The sequence below is a fragment of the Blennius ocellaris genome (assembly GCF_963422515.1).
Source record: "Blennius ocellaris genome assembly, chromosome: 3".
NCBI lineage: Eukaryota > Metazoa > Chordata > Actinopteri > Blenniiformes > Blenniidae > Blennius > Blennius ocellaris.
Genome location: NC_137652.1, coordinates 20,398,210 through 20,418,035, shown reverse-complemented (window position 1 = coordinate 20,418,035; position 19,826 = coordinate 20,398,210). Strand labels below are relative to the sequence as shown.

General features: G+C 40.5%; 1 protein-coding gene across 1 annotated transcript; it reads right to left on the bottom strand.

The window, feature by feature from the left end:
• Positions 1-3,165: 3,165 nt before the first annotated feature.
• LOC308148959 (uncharacterized protein) lies at positions 3,166-19,826 on the bottom strand (the record flags this gene model as incomplete). The annotated part of the gene is made up of 4 exons (XM_080520552.1): positions 3,166-3,320; positions 5,143-5,252; positions 10,846-10,960; positions 19,760-19,826. The coding sequence occupies 4 exons, from the start codon at positions 19,824-19,826 to the stop codon at positions 3,166-3,168; spliced, it is 447 nt and encodes a 148-aa protein (XP_080376678.1).

The following is a 19,826-nucleotide window of genomic DNA, read 5'->3' as shown; positions in this document are numbered from 1 at the left end:
AGCCCATGATGCAGTGTGTCAACCCTTCGGATGAATTATGGCACAATAATTACAGTGCTGCTTCAGTGAAGGCTCACGAACGGAGAAGCGATTGAGAGCCTTTCATCATGTCAAACTCGCCTGCTTTTGATTGCAATTTGTAGTTTAGGGGAAAATTGGTAATAGATTTAAGTCCCGTTTACGCAATGGCTTTTCATGAAAATGCTACATTTTGGTTGCGTCTTGGGAGTCTGTGCGCACGACCTGTTGACGTCATCTCTGTCTCTTTGTAAACAGGGGAAAACAAAGCAACACTTTCTGACTCCCAGTCCATATTCTCCCGGGACTCTATAGTTTTATAGTTGACATAATAGCAATCCAACTTGGTCGTCTGTCCACTAGAATGTCCGTGTACTCCCATTGTTTATGTTCATAGCGAATAACTACATCGCCTTTAGTGTTCCTGCCTTTGGCATGTAATCGTGAATCTTTTCTTAGATGTAAAGGCAAAAATGTATTGTTTCACTTCACTAGAGATATCAGGAGGAGAAACGAAAGCCAGAGGATGAGAACAATGTCAAAATTACTTAGGGTATGGCAAGAAAATGCTGAGTGGTCTTTAGGAATGAGAAAACCTTCAGACAAACACTCAGTTTATCTAACCTTTATCTAACACGGCAGCTGATTTCTCAGACCCAGTATAAAGTGTGTTATAACAGCCTCCAAAACTACAAATAGAAAGGCGCTGCCATGGAGTTGGACCATTTGGTGGAGGACTCAGTATGTAAGATGATCTGTCACAAAGTCACCGTCTGGTATTTTGTGAAATCTGGAAACCAAAGCCATTATTCTTATTTATAAAGGCGAATGCTTTTTGTGCCATTTTACTCATCTGTCAGATGTGTTTCCTGTAATTCGATCCACTTCCACATGTGTGGACACAATATCAGTAAAATGGGCTCGATGAGCCTTCACGCCACTATTTCACTACTTGGTTAAAGTTGATGCTGTTTTGTATAAACTAACCTGCCAAAAGTATTTAATGAACCAAACAGTATATCATGAGGATTTCAAGGATAACCCCTGTATTAAGGCTTACAAGTTTTCATAGTTGGGGTTCATCAGAGTTTTACAAGATGCTCTTATACATATCAAACTTCACATACAAAAAGGTCCTTTGCACATATTTTCTGGAATGAAACCCTTCGTGCATTTGACATGCCATCTCTCTTTCTTTGCACGAGGCTCTCTCCGACCTACAAAAGCCTCTTTTACAGACAAAACAGCCTCATCCCCGAACGTAAAAGCCTGGTGGGAAGGGAGATCTTGCTTTCAAGCTGAAATTGCACAGTATTATCAAATTGCACCTTCAAAACAGAAATTGCACTCATTACTGCGAGTTGTGACAATGCGAGTGCTTCCATTCCCATCCACCATTCTGTGTACTTCACCAGCACCCCGCCCCGTGATGAGCCACTGAGTCAGGATCAGCTGTTCAGCCTGTTGGCACTGAGTGGTTGGCACTGAGGAGGGCAACGCGCGCTGATCTGTGATCAGACTGAGCTGTAACGGCACTGAGTGAAAGGAACGAAACCAAAACACAAACTGATCATCATCACTGACGGGCAGCAAACAATGTGGATTCAGATTAGCGCACCAATAACCGGTTGGATATCACAACAAATGCGTCTTTTAAAGGGAGGGCAGGACATCCAGGAAGAACAGCTCTGGTGATTTCGTGATGAAAATGTCTTGACATGTAAAATTAAACTGTTTTCTTTTTCTTTGTCACCACGAGGACTTGTCTTGTACCTCAAAGCTATGAACAAAACATTATCGAACACTGGGGGAAAAAAAGAAAGTAGTTGGACCAACTTAACTGCATTACTTTCAATGAGTAACATCTAAATGAATGACGTTCTTTGAACTTCATCTAATTCATTCATTAAAGTTAAGATTTTTTAAGAGCTATTAATGTTGTATTCATTTAAATCTTCCGAGTGCGTTTCTTCTAATCTTAATGGTACCCCCCCCATGACTCTAGGCGGTACTGCAACTCTGTTCTGTATTTGTGAGTTTCCATGGATGTAATGAACTGTGTGTGCAAATTTGAATCAGAGCATGAACGAGCCTTGCATATGAAAGTATGTGGAAATGAAAAATTCCATAATGTCACCTTGATTTGAAAGTTGGCGAAAAAAACCTGTCAAATAAGGAATAATTTCATGTTTTTTTCAACAGAACTCGAGTGAATGTCTTCAAATGAGCATATGACCGCTTGATTTATGGCCTTGAACGCATCGTGGAGTTCAGGAAACCTTCGTCCAGTAAGCAGGAGGTTTTCAAAATGTGCTGAAAACTGAATGCTAAACAGAGTCTTTGTGGCTGTTTTCATGTACGATAAAAGTAACAACTCTTTGAAATATAGCGAACTGCATCTACAGTTATCAGTTACTGTTGCGTTAAAAAAAAGTAGGGTCATAACAATATACCCAACACTGGCATTTATACGAACTGTACATGACAGATAAACGCAAAAAGTCATGTTTGCCAGAACGTTTCTAAATACTTGAATTGTCGGCATAAGTCAGCACCCTAGTCTTTCTGGTGGCAATACTCAGGGGAATTTAGAGAGAATAAAACTATATGTGTTGAAAATGTACTCAAAATAAACTGAACATTGTCTTTAAGTATTTCAGTATATGGTTAAAATCGTAAACGACTAAAAACTAGAGATTTTTGCAATATCCTTGTCAGGATGACTCCAAACACACTTGAAAAAGACGGTTAAACCAAGACAATCACAGACATTTTCAACATGAATGCCACCAACCTGTTGTTTCACTGGGAAACGTCCACATGCACTTTAGTAAACAGGGTTTTGAGTGGTCAGCGGACCCTGACACACATTTAGCACCAGTGTGTTAACTGGACAGGTAATCCGTGTTTGGCTCAGCTGATCCGGAGTCAGTAGCTGTACTACCTCTTCAATACCGGGGATATTCCCTTCTCCTCTCTGGAAAGTTACAGGCAAGAGGCATGAAATAAAAGAGTGTTCGTAAAAGGACCTGGATGTGAAGAAAACGGCAGAGTAAAGTGGAGAGAGTAGAAACATGACAATCAGCAGCTCAGATGAGGAGGAGGAGGTGGAGGGGTGGATGGCGCGGTCACCACCGCCTCCTTGGGTCACATGGCCAGAGCTTGGGCCCGGGCGGCGGCCGCCTGCGCCCTCTGGACGGCGCCCTGGCTGTTCTCCCTCCTCGTCAGCTGGCTGGTCTCAAACAGGCCCTCGTGGCTGCCGCCCCCTCCGCCGGGACCACCGGCCACAAACGTCAGCACTCCTGCACCAGACATGAGGCCCGTCATCAAAGGAAACCGAGTTGACAGCAACCTGAATGAAAGCAAAGCTAAAGACAAGACGCTTCATCAAACAGGTGACGCAGAGCCGTTGATGTCGGCCCTGGATGCATTTATCCACCTTCATAATTGAGTTACCTACATTTTCTGCTTTGGGTGTGAATTTAATGGCCACCTGGACTTTGTTCACAGGGGGTGTGCGAGGCTCTCGTCAGAGGGGGGGAAGTTCAAAGGGTGCACGGCTCGTGTACACAGCACTGACTTTGCAACTGGAAGCCTTTTGGGACAAATTGCTTGGCAACCAACAGGCTCACCAGCGGTTTTTTATAGAGCTGGCAAATAACATTCCCGAAAAGTAGAACTGTCTCATTCACACATCCATTTCTATTTGAAACAAACACAATGTGAAGTTTCATTCAAGAACGTGGTGTTGTTTATTTGTTGTATGCACAGTATGCAACTATCTTTACGTTCATTTCGTTTGTGACGTTGAAGTGATGTCCTTGATGATATATATTATGTACAAGACATCATGTATGTAATGCAATAGTTGTTGTTTTTGTCTTTGCCAAATTCAGATTAATTATGGTAACCGCTTCCAAAATGTTTGATGAGTTCTTCCACAGGAACGTTTCAAAACAGCACATTCGCCTGTGTTCCTTTCAATCACTCTAATTCAAATACTTCTGTTTGCATCTGATGTCACTGATGGTGTTATTCATAATTAGTCACTCATAAAACACATTCAAAGTGTAAGCACAATCTATTTGCATTAAGTGTAGTGTATAGCATGCTTTATACAGGATTTTCATAAATCAGGGCCCTTGTCCATAAATAATGTGATGCTACTTAAATGTCGTTATGTACATAAGAAAGCAAAGTTGTGATTTATTACATTTAAAAAAAAAATAAAACTACACAAAACATACAACTTTTTTTTTTTTAAATCCCATAAACATAAACTAAATACATTGTTTTGTTCTGGTGTCTTAGTCTGACACCCTAAAGCACAACTTTGACTTACAGTCCTGCAGAGATTCAACTGTAAAGATTCATTTGATTCATTTCAAAGCTCAGTGGCACTTGAGTGAGACGCTGATGTTTCACTGAAAAACTCGACGATGAATAGTTGTCGTAAAATGTTTCTGAATTGAACAAACCTTTGACTTTTCTTTACATGACCATTGTTAGTTCACCCCGAGGCTGTATTGCAATCGTGCCCTCATCTCCATGACTTTCCATTTAGAGTTAACGGTTACTTAAACTCAGGTTAATTTTTATCTAAACGCTGCAGGAGGAAAACAGATCCTTTCAGAAGCAGCACTTGGCCCCGCTCTGAATTGCGCTTCTCACATTGGGAAGGCTGAAGGCGTCTCCGCATAACGTCTCTATTTTTACAGGCAAAAAAAATCCGCCAGTTGTCACAGTGACACGCTGATCACCCCTCGCCACACAGCTGCCTTCACATAAAAACGTGTTGATTACCCCCAGAGACTGAGCCGAGGCATGCAGGAGCTTCAGACCAGACAATTAGCACATTTCACTGTTTAATATAATTAAAAAAGACGTTTGGAATGAGAACAAAGAGCTGAGACGGTGCGACAACCAAGAGTTTCGATAAACTATTGGATTTAAAATAGTGTCTTTATTGGTCGAAGACTATTAAAAAAAGACATAAAATTGAGCTATAGCACCTTATCCTTCTGCTCCAAAGTCTCTTGAAGCTTTAGATCACTTTTAATGACACAGTAACTAATAACAATGGCTTTCTTCATTCTTGAATGATGTAGTTTTTAATCTACTCACCGTAGCCATCCACGCATCCATTTTTAAACTCGCCTTCAAACCTCATGCCATCAAAGCGAGTGAAAATACCGGCACCTTGGAATTTCCCCTGCACAAATTCGCCCTCATACCTGAAAGTGAGGAAACAAAAACATCAATTAAACAAGGAATCGAAAGCTCAAGTACAGCAGTTCATGTTATGTCATTTAGGAATTGTCTGTATAAGAAAAAAAAGGAACGATACAGTTTAACTGCAGCACTGGATTTGTGGGAATTTTAGTTATGAATGTGATAGACATTCATAACTAAGCTATTGAGCTTAATTTAGAAGAAGAAAAAAGGCATTTGAGTATCAAAGCTTTCCTGAGATGTGTCACCCTCAGCGTTTGAGTGGCAGGAGAAATATGCGACGCATTTCAGGATCAGTATCGTTTCATTGTCACCAGTGGAGTGCAGCCCTCAGCGTACACGGGAGCACCACGGTAGTTTCAATGTATCAGCTCTCATAGTTATAAAACTGAAAGAAAAACAAAAAACAAAAAAAACAACAACCCTGACAGGTACGTGAAGAAGAAAAAAGTCGACAAAACCACTCGACAGTCGACATGTTTGCATGTCTGCATGCTCAGAGAGCTCAATTGACTGTGTGGTAAGTATCAGGGAAGTGTACTAACTACACGCACGTTATATCGTGTCAGTGCTTCTCTGGCCCGTTCGCACGAGGCAAAAACAAACGTTTTAGGCGACCAGATGACAATGTCAGAGTCCCGAAGACAAGCACAAGAACAGAGCGCTTTCATTCAAACCACTTTCCGAGGTGGTCTGGGCATCGGACTTTTGTAGCGTGAACCGTCATGTGTTGTGAATATGCTCTCAAATAGTGGCGCATCAGGACACAATACATCATACGTAATAAAATCTGAACTCACGTCAGTCCCTCCAGGATTTCGCGGGCTTTAATTTGTGATTGTTGCAGGGCAAAATCCCTGATTTCGCGGAAGCTTTTTCCAAAAAGTTGTGAAAAAGTTGTGCTGGGGTTTTTTTTAGGTGTTTGTTTTGGTAAAATTCAATTCAATTCCACTTTATTTATATGGTGCAAAACACAACGCAGTCATCTCAAGGCAGTTTAACAGAGAAAACCCAACAATTCCACATGAGAAAGCATAAGTGGCTCTGGAAAGTAAAAAAAACTCCTCTTTAATAGGAAGAAACCTGTAGAACCAGGCTCAGAGGAGAAACCTGCAGAACCAGGCTCAGAGGAGAAACCTGTAGAACCAGGCTCAGAGGAGAAACCTGCAGAACCAGGCTCAGAGGAGAAACCTGCAGAACCAGGCTCAGAGGAGAAACCTGCAGAACCAGGCTCAGAGGTGGCCAGATTGAGAAATCAAGTTAAAGTTTTGATGAATAGTTTGGAATTTTCCTCTTTTTCACAGTAATTCAATATTGTTTTGTAAGATGATTAAAAAACATTTTGAATGAATGAAGGAGTGTGACTGAAGAGCAAAAGCACTGAGAATGGTCGTTCATATCACCTTAACATCACAAACAACAGATTACCAGGACTACAAATATGTAATAAAATAGGCTTAACTGAGGCTGACACAGCTTCTAAAATGTCACATATACAGTCGTTTAGAAACGTGTACAAAGAAACTGTGACTCTGTGTCGTATTTATAAACCTTCAATTAGAATTTAACCGTTTCATTGCATTTTCAGCTGTTTTGGTATCTGATTTTAGTGGTTCCATCCTTCTTCAGACAGTTTTGATGGAATCCAATAAAATAGATGAGAATTGAAATACTTCATTAATCCCAGAGGGAAATTCCTTTAAATATTGCTCCACACAGAATAAATACAAAGAAAGCTGAATATCAAAAAGGACAAGAGAGAAATTAAATAAGGAATTTTTAAATATTGATTTAGACTTAATCTGACAAATATTAAACACAGAAAATACTAAATTAACCAAAACACAGCAAACAATATTTACTGGGAGGAGTTACTATAGAGCCTTATGGCCACAGGAAGGAACAAAAACATCTGTATCCCTTCTCTGAGCAGTTTTCATGAAACATCTGAAAAAAAAAAGGAAATGTGTGCGTGTGTCTGTTTGTGTTTCTTGTTGGACTATGTCAGACATCGTTAATGTATAGAATGTTATCATACAACTTATTGTAATATCTAGATAGTGCATGAGTCTCTTCGTTTTCTTGGTTTGATTGTTGAATTACAATCATTTTAATGACTTATCAAACTATCCGATGCCATGGCTCTGTCCCAGAAGGAACGGATGCATTGTGTGTACATTAGGTTCCCCAGTCTGTGGCGTCTGTCAGGTTCTGGCCATGAAAAAAGCATCAAGTCACAACATATTGTCTGAATTCTTCAAATTCTTTTTGGGAACACAGATCAGCCTTCAAACTCTAATGAGTTGGCAACTATCATGGTAATTACTGATAACGAATGGACACTTTTATTATTGTCATTTAGACGGCAACATCCTAATTTTCAGTGTTTTGTCATCTGCCTCTTCTTTCTTCGAAAAATGTTGCAATCACATAATTACTTCAAGGTTCAAAAACAAAATGAAAACGAAAAGTGGATAGGAAATAACAACACGTTCAAGATCATGCAGTGATAATACCCCGACAGCATTGGATGCAGCAGCTCAAACGTATCAATAATACGTGTCGAAATCTGTGCTACCAATACTGACGACGATTGAACAGATTTAAAAAGCTAAAAAACTAACTGTACAAAACTAAGCAGAAGAAAAAGAACAATGTAGTTTGTGGATTGAATTCCCTGCTTTATTAAGAGTGTAGTGTTAATCAAAGAGCAGGATGTCAGCCTTTTTAACACACACAGCATGAACACAATTACTTCAGTGTCAAACAGCTGCAAATTAACAAAAAGCCGAACTGCGAAAGAGCAAACCAGAGTTCTAACATCTGCAGGAAGAATGGTGATTAGCATCGACGACAAGTGAGAGCCAAATTAATTTAAAAGCGGCTGCTGAGTATTGTTCATCTGCATTCAGATTTTACTTTGTAGTTCATATAAATCTGTGACTTGGTGCGGTCTCCATGGTGCAGGAAATTTCTCATTTCTCAACAATGTCTGTGTCTCCACTGAGGTTATCTCTTTATAAATGCCTTTAATATTTACAGGCAGAAACTGTTTAATGCTGAAAAGATGAATGTTCTGGTGAATATTCATGTAACCTTAAAAAATATATTCATTTTACCTTACAACAAAAAACATGTTTAGGGCTTCGAAAGTCCTTGAAGGTTTCATCAGTAAAAGCACAACAGATGGCATTGGACACGCTATCCTTGGGTGCTTTCTGCTGAACAGTTTTGCACTTGAACGTTTTGCCATCACCAAACCAAGAGGAGCACATAAAGAACATGAACTAACTCCATTCAAATTGTATCTGCTTGACAGACAAAACCTGGTGCCTGTGCTATAAATGAATAAAAACGACTGCGGACAATATTTTAATACAAAGAAAAAAAATAATGCAGCTTTCACATTGAAATAGTCTAAATAAATGCATTGGAAGAGCTTGGTTTTTTTTTCTGACAGTCTATTTGCCTGTTTACTGCAATCTGTTTTAACTTGCATGAAGTAAATATTGTGATGATTAACGAGGTTGTTTCACACCATTTGAGCAGAGGTGGAACGTAATGTGTGCTGTGTACATTTTTTAAGTTGCTATGAGACTCAGTATTTCAACTTTGACTCGAGTTTGGTTTGCGTTGTTGCTGAACTATGCCATAAGAACGACGTTGCCTTTGATTGGATTTAATGGGAAAGAAGATATATGGATGTTGTCTTTCAGCAAAATGCAACAACAACCTGTAGTCACCTATTGTGTTTTGAGTAATCTGACAGAACATCAGACCTTTGGCGCTTCTCCAAGCCCTGGTTTCAGTCTGTATAATATCAAGCCTGTGATTGCCACATTGGCGCAATCAAAACTCGTTTCAGGAATTCTGATTTGCTGTTTTATGGATGTCGTTGCTGCCCCTTATAGAAAATCAGCCTGATTCAAAGCCAGAAAAGAAAAAAAAAAATACCAAAGTAAAACTTGCGATTGCGAAAAAGTGCATGGAGTCAAAAGCTTTTCTCCCACCACTGGGAGCTGGGAGCCGACTGCAGGGTCATCTGATCTTTGACAGCCACAGCTAACATAAGAGTTACAAGAAGTCCTTGAAGACCAGCACTTAATTGGGCACATGTGGGAGTGATCTGAGGCCACATCAGAGGCAGGAGATGTTATGTGGTTCAGGGCCCGCCGTGACAGCGATGGAGGGGCGGCTGAGAGAAGAATGAGAGTGTCGCTGCCTCCTCTGGAGCAGGTGTGCAGGAAACAATGTGTGCGTCCTATGTATTCCCAGGACAGTGTTTCTTTAAGACCTAATAGATGCGCCAACAAGATTACGCAACATTTTACAGAAAGTTTGCATGTTCTCTGTGTGTGTGCGGTTTTTACTCCTACAGTCTAAAAGCATACATTTCCGGTTCGTTCGCAAATACAAGAGTTGCCTGAAGGAGTTTAACATAAGTGTGTGAATGTCTTTCTCCATGTTTGTCTTGTCATGAACTCATGTTACCTGCCTTCACCCATAAAGAGTGGGGATCGCCTCCAAATGTCAGTCAGAGCAGTGAAGAAGAGAAAGGATCGGAGGATTGATAAAAGGAAACATGGGAACATCGACACATCAAGGACATCCTAAACATGCTCTCATCCAGCTGCGGAGGCATCATTTTTTAATTAATATAAATAAGACCCCCTAAATAGGGAGCACAGGTGGTGTGTGAAAACACTTTTCACAGCAAAAACAAAGTGAGACAGGTTAAAAAAAACAACAACAAAAACTTCAGTACCAGTATTGGTGTGAGCGAAAATCAATGAAATGTGTTCACAGCTTCATGCTTCACACACACACACACACACACACACACACACACACACACACACACACACACACACACACACACACACACACACACACACACACACACACACCAATGGTAAAGGGAACTTCTGGAAAGGTGCTTGAGCTCCATCAGGAATAACCTTCATACAGTTTCTTGACCCAACAAATGGACAGATTGAGAAGGGGATCGAACCGCCAACCTTGAAATTAATGGGCGGCCCACTTGACCACCTGAGCACACATGGTATTAATGCCCCCGACACCACTTTTATAGTATCAGCAGAGGAGCATACAATAAAGAAAGCGTCTTTATGGGTTTGTGCATCGTTAGAAACTGAAGACACTGAACAGACAAGTATTTACAGTTTTCACTGGGATGCCGATGTTTCTCAGCCTCCCGATTTCATAACAATATGTTAACATTTGATTTGGATTGGACCTGTATGATATGTTAAATGTGTATGTTAAAAGTAACCCTCCCAGCTGTGACTATGGCAGTGGGTAGATAGACGCTACGCTCTGCCCTTTGCTTACTCTAGCAGTCGTAGACTGGAACCTTCAAGGCTGCTGGAGACACTCAACGCAGAGGTGGTTCACGGCAACGCACAGCCTTCACATACCGTTTGCATACACAGTATGAATTAGGCTTTATAGCATTCATGAAATGCTCTTATCGATACTCGGTATCAGAACGTAGCGAACGGTTACCTGTGCATCCCTAGAGATTCTGCTTTGACCTAAGAAGGGAATTGTCCGATGTTTGTGAAAGCCACAGACCTGGAGCCGTCGGGAAAGACCAGCATCCCGCAGCCGTTGAAGAGGCCATTCTCGAACTGCCCGGTGTAGCACGTCCCGTCGCTGAATGTCAGCTGACCGAGGCCGTGACGCAGACCTGGAGACAAGAAACTTGATTAATCTTCTGAGGAGGTTCAGAGGCTCGAGAAAGCAAGATGTGACTTAAAAAAAATCACCAGTATTCACTTCAACCTGTTGGGTTTCCCATTTTTGTATATGTGCATCAACCCATCATACAAAATCATACGATCCTCTAAGGTTTTCCCAAACATGGCAAATCACTTGAACAGAATCGAAGAACCGAATGATTGGTAGCACCAGGAATACCTATGAGGGTAGTAATCCATTGAGCAGCAGCCCTCATTACGCTCTGTTTTCCCTCAAGTGGTGCCAAGTGTTTATTGTGCATATTTTTGATGAAATCTAATTAGTTAAAATACTTCAGCAGCTACTTCAGCAGCTAATAGGGACTCAGTCTGTGTGACACATCACTTTAAATTCACTGATCTTTCTTTCTATTCTCCATGACTTGAAATGTTTATGATGATGGTGGGAGCTTCTAATTATGCACACATTTGTCTGAAATGTGTTTTTCAATGATTAGTAAAGCTCTGAGACTCAGCCTCTACATTTTTGCAGCCTCCTGACGCCTGCATCACAACTTTTTTTAAATGAGCTGTGGGGCTTTAAACTCCTCAGTTGGAAGTTAAAAAAAAATTGAGCAGGGAATAGATTAGCCCAATTCATTCCATCTAGCTTTTAATTTAATTGAACACTCATTTAAACAAATGCCTCACTTAGTCTCACTAGTGCCTCTGTAATACGTCTGCACACTACAGGAGCTGTTTCTTTTTTTTTTTGACAAAAGGTGTCTGAGGCGGGGAAATAATGAGATTTTAATTTGGTATTTTTAGGTTGCAAATTGGGAAATTAATGAACGGTGCTCGCAAAGAAAATGTGACTCCCCTCCTTTTGGTTTTTCGCCTGTTAAAAATGTTTCCAAGGAGGTGAGACCCAGTTTTCCCACTAATTCCGGTACTTATTTCCAGCAGAAGCAGGAGGGAGACCGGGAGAGAAAGAAGTGAGTGTTTCTCCCTGCGGATCTTCATTAGCAGGAAAACTGGATGCGATATCCCGCAACGGGGTGAATAGGATTTACTGGGAGCTCGCCAAGTGGTGTGGAGCTGAAGAAGTGAAGAGAGGAGCCAAGGATGTGGAAGAGGAATGCTGTGAGCTGAATGGGATGCTGCCCAGCAGGGGGTGGGAGGCAGGGGTGGGGCTACAGTCAGCGCTGTCCCCTGCTCCCAGCTAATGGCAAAGTAAATTAGGCGGTCCATCTGTCAGGGCTGCTTAAGAGTGCTGCTCTCTGCCTAATCTCAGCAGGGTTTTCACGGGAGATTTGGAAAGGAGATTTGGCCACAACTAAATCTAGAGCCCTGCATTCCTTTTTCCTGAAACATCCTGCGTGAACAGACACAAGTATTTACTGAAGTCTGGAAGTGTGTGCGAGTGTGTGTGACTTTGTTTTTGTGATGTAAAATCTCATATGGACCAAAGCACCGGCAATGCTGGCTTTACGTGTCTTTAAGTCCCAGGATGTGTTTTTCTTATGACGAAACTTGCAATTACATGAAGTTGAATTTCAAGATTATTGTGACTGTTTGGAGGCTGATTGAGGCCCCGTTCACATGGAAATGTTTTCAGCATAAGGTTTTATGCTCTTCTTTGCAATTTGCTTTTAACAGATGTGACTCAAAGTCCATAAAACACACATCAGTAGAGCTTCTATGCTTTTTATAAAGGTCCGTATTTAGTTATGATTATAGATTGTCAACAATTTGCTGCAAATTAATGTACATCAATGCAATGTTCCCTAAAAAAAAGTCAAAAAAACCCCAACATGTGTGTTTTGTGCTCAAGCTGGACACGTTAGCTATCTATGGTTGAAACAAAAAGATGCCACCAGCAGCTCAAATCCTGCTCTTCATTTTACCGGAGCCGTGATGAGCAATTGACAGCCCGAGGCCATAGACGAGCTGCTGAAATCTAACAATCTGTTGAGTGTCAAAGTGACCGCAGTCATCTGACAACAAACACCCGCAGTACCAGTGTCATTCATGGAGCATTCAGTCAGCGTTAAAGTATGAACGACAGCATTGATTGAGAGGAAAATCAAGCCATGGCAATGTTAGTACTTTCCAAAACCACTATGAAGTCGGTTGGGATTTTACTGAAGGGGCAGATTATCGGCGAGGGACAGTATTTTCCTCTCCTCGGGATTTGATCCTTCCAGACATACTGTAATCTGTCGTTCAGCTTCATTGTAACGCCTCCCTCCAATCTCCAGTTGGGTCGCGGTCTCTGGCTAATTACGGTTTAGCTGAATTTCTCCGGCTTTTATGTCAATCAATAGCGGTAATGCACAGATGTTAAATGACCGCATGGGCAGAGTACAGTAGTAAATGACTTCTGGCTGTGTCTCGGCTTGTTGTGGATGTACCCGACCGGCTTCCTGTAACCTGATCGCTCCCGGTTCTGTCTTCAACCGGCGCTCCGCTCAATTATTCATGCGACACCATAGACCTCTTGTCTGACACACACCTCCGTGTTTGTGTGCAAACAGTGACTTTGCATGCACGGACACACAAAGACACGTTGCGTGGTGTGCTTAAGCGTCGAACCACAGACTCACTTTCTAACACACGACGTGCGTCAGCGGTGCTCAATTGACTCAATAAAAATGACTGCTTCTGTCAGAGCATGTACTTTAGGAAGAACTAATACCATATCAAAGAAACGTAAGTAAATTCTTTGCAGCATTTCATGTTTACAGCTGAGGTGGGAAAACGTGACTTCAGTGTGAAAACTTTATGAAGTTAACACATTACACATAGCTCAGTTTGTAGATGGGAAGTAAACAGTTTAATCAAGTTGAGATATTTTGTTATCACTATTATACTGAAGAAACACCATTAAATATGTTTAATCCTTCATAGGCTTCTCATACATTTTTAATAAACCCCCTCATGTGCCATTTTTATCGAATTAAACATGTTGAAAATAATTAAATTGATTAAAATCACCTATACATTTATACAAATTGGACAAATCTCCCATTTCATTTCTGCATAAGCTTACCTGTACACTGTTGAGTCCACTGTCCAATCATAAAATATATTATTTTCCCAAAGTACAACTTTTTGATACCCTGGGGTTCATGTTGAGTCAACCCAATAATGTTTATTTTGGAAGAAAAAGGCAAACATGTCAAAAAGCCACGTGTCTGAAAGAGTTCAATTGACTGATCGTATTTCTACTTTCTAAGCTTTCGAGTCTGACATCAGCTGCAGTAACACCTGCTCAATCCTAAGGAATTTCATTATACTTTAAAATACAACCTTAAAGTGATTAAATTAAGTCAAATTGACATTATGTTTACAGGTGTATATTTTTGTTTAACAGGAAAGTCTAGTAAATCATATATTATTATGATGCATCATGTGTTCATAATTGGCATTATATATAGGTTAATATGCCTCTGATCTGGTTTTTACCTAAACTAAAATGACTTTAACATCCTGATTTACAATTTAAATCTTGTCTTTTTCCTCTATAACACTTATAGGAACACATGTTTTACAGAAATATAATGACCTTTTTCTTTCAAGTAAAAATAATGCTATTTTATACCAAAAAATTAAAAATCAAACTTGTTTTATGCTTTTAGTTATGATTTATCACATGATGTATTTCATCATCTGATCAAAAATTTTGGAATATTTAGCATTTTTTCCAGAAATATGATACATTTTTCATCATATAATGCTAGGAATCCCTCACACACACACACACACACACACACACACACACACACACACAAAGACTGCTATGAAGTAAAACCAGAGCGTATCGGCGTATCGGCGCATCGCAGCCAAACCAGTTTAACAGTTTGTGGTTAATCATGCAGAGAGCATATGTTTTTCCCCGCAGCGTCTCGCCCGCCTCACTGCCAAACTTTTGTTCTGCGTTTAACCTTGCCCTAAAGGTTGTCAAAGTGTTTTTGTCAAAGTGCAAATACTGGTTTAGGTAGTGTGATATCCTGTCTCAGCGGGCTCACTGGCAACAGATGGCATGTGTGTGTGTGTGTGCACAGATTAGTTACTGACTTCACTTTAACACCTTTTTCATTGGAGGTTTTTTCTTTGCCTGTTTGAAACAATCTGTTTTGTGCGGGTGCTCAAGTTCGTTTAAAAAAAGAAACTCATGTGTCCCACCCACTTCTCCACCCATATCTGACATTAAATCCCACATTGATTAAAAGCAGCCGGTGTTTTTCTATCACATAAACTGACATCCTCACTATTATTTATTATTTTATTTTAATGACTCAGTAAGTGAGGAGGCCAATGGAAATATATACCTCATTTTTGCTCATAAATATGCTGTATTTATCCTCTCCTACTTATAATAGAAATGTACCGTTTTACATTTTTGCTGTGATTTTCATGTGAGGAGGCAACCAGGAAGATGATTTAGGCCAAAGTGTTTGTAGAAATATTAAAATCTTATAATTTTTAAACCTGTATGACTTGAGGCCCCGTTTACACGACCGCGTCTCAAGTGAAAATGCATCGTGGGATGTAGATGTGTGTGTGTGTGTGTGTGTGTGTGTGTGTGTGTGTGTGTGTGTTCAGTTGGATGAAAAGGAATGGAAGGAATGGAGGAGCACCCAGATTAATCTATGTCTGTTCTGTTCAGTAATAATTCAGCTTTACAGACAAAATAACATCCTGCAGGACGCTACAATAGTAATGCACAGTGATTGCAATAAGTAACATTAATTTGATTACCGGTTTGGAAATAGTAACACGTTAGATTACTCGTTACCAAATAAAGTGGTCATAATAGAGCATCACTGACAGAGACAGACTCCAACCATTTCCAAAACGTTGTGTTTTCCCGGGTTAACGCGGAGTAGTAGGAGGGCTTTCAAAAAGTTCCATCTTCAGTGCTTCCAAGCATCGTTAACGCATAAATGGGGCTTGAATATACACTTTCAGATGCAGGTGCTTGTACAAAGATGCCGATGAAGCAATCTGTTTGGCTCCCTGGAAGTTGAGTAAACTAAAATAGTAAACTTCAAAGCTATCATTGGATAACTCTCAACCCTCTGATGACCAGCTTGTAAAAATCCCACATACATTTCATTTATATTCAAGTTGATGCTGACCTCAAGGCTCACTGAAAAATTACTTATGGATTTTCTTGAGATACTACAAGGAATCAAAAGTGTGGCTTTGACTTCACTTGGGTGAATGAGATGGCCAGCATTTCATCATCAACATGAATGTAATGTGGCAGCAAAGATACATTATCATGCGAAATGCTAAAGGTACTTGGTCAAAGCCTTATGTTTTGCTTCCAGAATGCTGCAACAAAACAATTTCCCTTCGGGGATGATTAAAGTTATTATCTATCTATCTATCTATCTTAAACTAAAAGGAGCGAGATTGTAATCTAGTATCAGTTAACTCCTTTTGCTCATGTGTCTGACGTCCAGATTGAAGAAAGAAAGCTTTCAACGTCAAGGCCAACAACAAATCAGCTTATGCAGCAGGTGGAAACCAAAACTGTTTCTAGATGCTACAGTATTCATGAGGTGGAAATATGTTGTGGTGAGAATGTCCCTGGTTCCAGTCCATACTGGACCTTTTTGGCCCATCTGTGTGCAATTTGCTTGTTCTTCCTATTATTATTTTTCAGGGCACTCCTGCTTCCTCTGTGTATCCCGTTTCCCTGTGATGGACTGTCCAGGGTGTCTAAGACCCTGAGGTGTATAAAGAAGATCCATGGAAGCTACTGAAACTCTAATAAGGCATTATTCTCTATAGCGTCAACCCAGTGACGTTATGTGCCATGCAGAAAGAAGGTACTGCGGTAATCGGCTGTTGTCTTGTATCGTTTCCTTGCTACTGTTTAGAAACAGTACACTGTGAAAGCACACTGAAGAAGAAGAGAAAAAAAAGAAGCTCTTCACAGTGTGGAGTTCACAAGAGAGCTCCTCAGCAGGTGGTTCCTATCACGGACTTCACAGAACTATTTCCCTGTAAAAGTGCCTCTTGAAGACCGTCTTTGATGACTGGCTGAATATTTGGCCTTATTGTCTGCAGCACAATGATTTGGGGCTCATCGAAGGCCTCCCTGATGGTACTTTGTCATGGATAATCCAAACACGTAGAATGGCCAAAATAATTTGCACAGTCTCTCTGTAGGACATTTGTGGGATAATGGAGTCGCTCCATGGTAGCTGGGATATTATTAGGCAGTGGTTTGCAGTTTAAACAGTGAGGAACCGGGGGATGTGCTCCATTTCGATGAGGCTGTAGCAGACCGAGAGCAACGCAACAAACAAGACCAACCTCCTCTTCATGGTTTCAATTTAATCTACTTCTTTATAACCCCATCACCAATCTGCTCTTCATATAGTTTGATGGATGAAAGGTAATGACAATGGTGGCTGCCACTGTCATGTATTCAATCGATAAAAGTCACATAAATGTAGTAAAAGCTGGTAGAAACCTTTATATTATTAGACTGATAAAAACTGTTATCTCACCTCATTTACACAAAATCTGCTTTACATCACTGAGTACTGGAAGAGACGACCATAAATGAGCCATAAAGCGAGATCATTTGCTTTTCATTCTTGATATTTATGTAATAAATGGGAATCAGACCCAATCATCTCTATGGCCTCGCCCTGAGTCATTTGAAACCATTAAAAAAAAGACACTTTTTTCACATAAAACGACATGGCTATTTGTGGCTCAAGGTAGCTGCGAGAATGGTTTCCTTTCACATGTACATACACTTTATTAAGCTTTGAGCCTCACCCACCCAGACCCCAGGATAGGAACCACTACTTGGATTGCTTTTTTTTTGCATTTGTAATTAATTACAACAATGAACACATGTCTGCCCCATAACAACCAATAATCTTACGTAATACATTTTATCCTGGATTTCCTGGTATTACAGTTGGAGAGACACTGCCAACAAAAGACCACACAAGACAGTTTTACTGTACTTTGCACAAAGTATTGAGAAACTATCTGCGAGGATTTGCCACAATGTGAGTAATGGAAGTCATCACTGGAAAAACACTTTTCCACCACAAAGTAGCGACGCTCTCATTGACCCAGCTCGTACAACAAAGCACCACCACCAATGTTGTGGTTGAGTATATTATGAAGAAAATGTAGCTTCTGCGTTGTCTTACCCTATGCAATGGAGGACTTGCATTAAAAAAAAAAACCACACACAGCATCAACTAGTGGCCGACAACAGTGTTTTAAACACTTCTATTGTTACACGTAGCATTGATTTTTAGCAAATCTTCTGCATGAGTTTTCAAAAACGCAAAAAAATAGCCATGTCTAGCTTTTCGTTGTTATTGAAGAGTATTTAAAGGCTCACAGATGTCCATCTTCTGCTTTGACTACAGATATCTTAGCAAATGTAGTCATACCACTGATAACCTGAGGGGCAAGGTTGCAGTGTAATGGTGTGGGTCTACAGGGGTGTTTTTCCCGGCATGGAAATGCACTGCATCTGAAAACGGCCCACTTGGTGGACCCGTGGGCAACTTGTCGGTGTCAAGCTCAAAAAAAGCTTTCATTCGACCACGACAATTTTGAATAGGACAGTGTCTATCTACACGCTGCCGTGTGCCGCGCACACATGCTCCAGCTCGCTGTTAATGAGTGTTCAGTCATATCTTAATCATGTGCAGCATGTAGCATTGCTGGTATGTGAGCATGTAGCATGTAGCGTGTAGCACAGCTTGGAGTAATGTGGCGTGTCGCACCCAGCATGCATTGCGATGCGTTTCACATAGGCAATGAATGGGAGGTGGGAAATTGACGGATCCTGTGGACATGTTTCACAAACAACAAATAAGGCAACGGAACTTTGAAGACAACAGAAATAGGGTTCCCTTCGAGGAAAGACTGTACAAATGTGTGTGAATACAAATAATTCTATGATGTTAAGGCGCCTGGGCTACAGAACAAAGCAATTTCAGATGACTTGTGTGAACCATTCAGAAATGTTTCCAACATAAGGCTGCAAATTATCCCCCCAAACCAGACTAAAATACCTCTAGGGACACAAATTCTTATTTCAACAGTTCCATTGAAGACACTGACCCACATTAAACCAACAATGTGTACTGTTGTCTATTGTCCTACTGGAGGTATTCATTAATTCACATATTTTAGGTCTTTAAGGTCTTCTACACTCAGCTATTTAATTGAACTCTGTGGTTATTAAATTCAAAGAGGCCTTTGAGTCTGAATGGAACTTAAAAAGACCAACACATTTTATAAAAGAAATAAATCCCACCTCAATTGAACAAACGAGGTAGATCATCCAAAAAAGAACAATTCTTGGATATTTTGTCACTGAAATAACTTTGAATGTAAATATAGGGTGAAACCAAGCAGATGTCTGAGATTGATGGAGAATCTTGCAAGTCAATAAGAATTGATTCTTTTAGTGGCTCAGCTTGTGATACTGTGGTTTCTGAGTTCTCCTGTCCAAGAGCACAAAACCAGTGAAAAGAGATGTTTTCTTGAATCAGGACATGCCACTAAACTCAGTACATGACTCTACTTAAGGGTGTCTAATAATTCAAAGAAGCCTGGCTCCTCTACACATGCTATCACAGATTAAGAATCCAACATTTAAGAGTATTATTCTCTCATTATGTGCCGTTTGCATGCGCCCTGGCTCTGCCTGTGCACCACTGTCCTAATCACATTATAACAACACTTATGCTGCTCATGCAAATGCAGTGATGGAGGATGGGTGGGTGATGGAGCTAGGTGAGCCTTGCCTTCTTTCCACTCCCCGTGGTACTCCTCGCCATTGGAGTAGGTGAAGGATCCTCGTGTCAGGGTCAT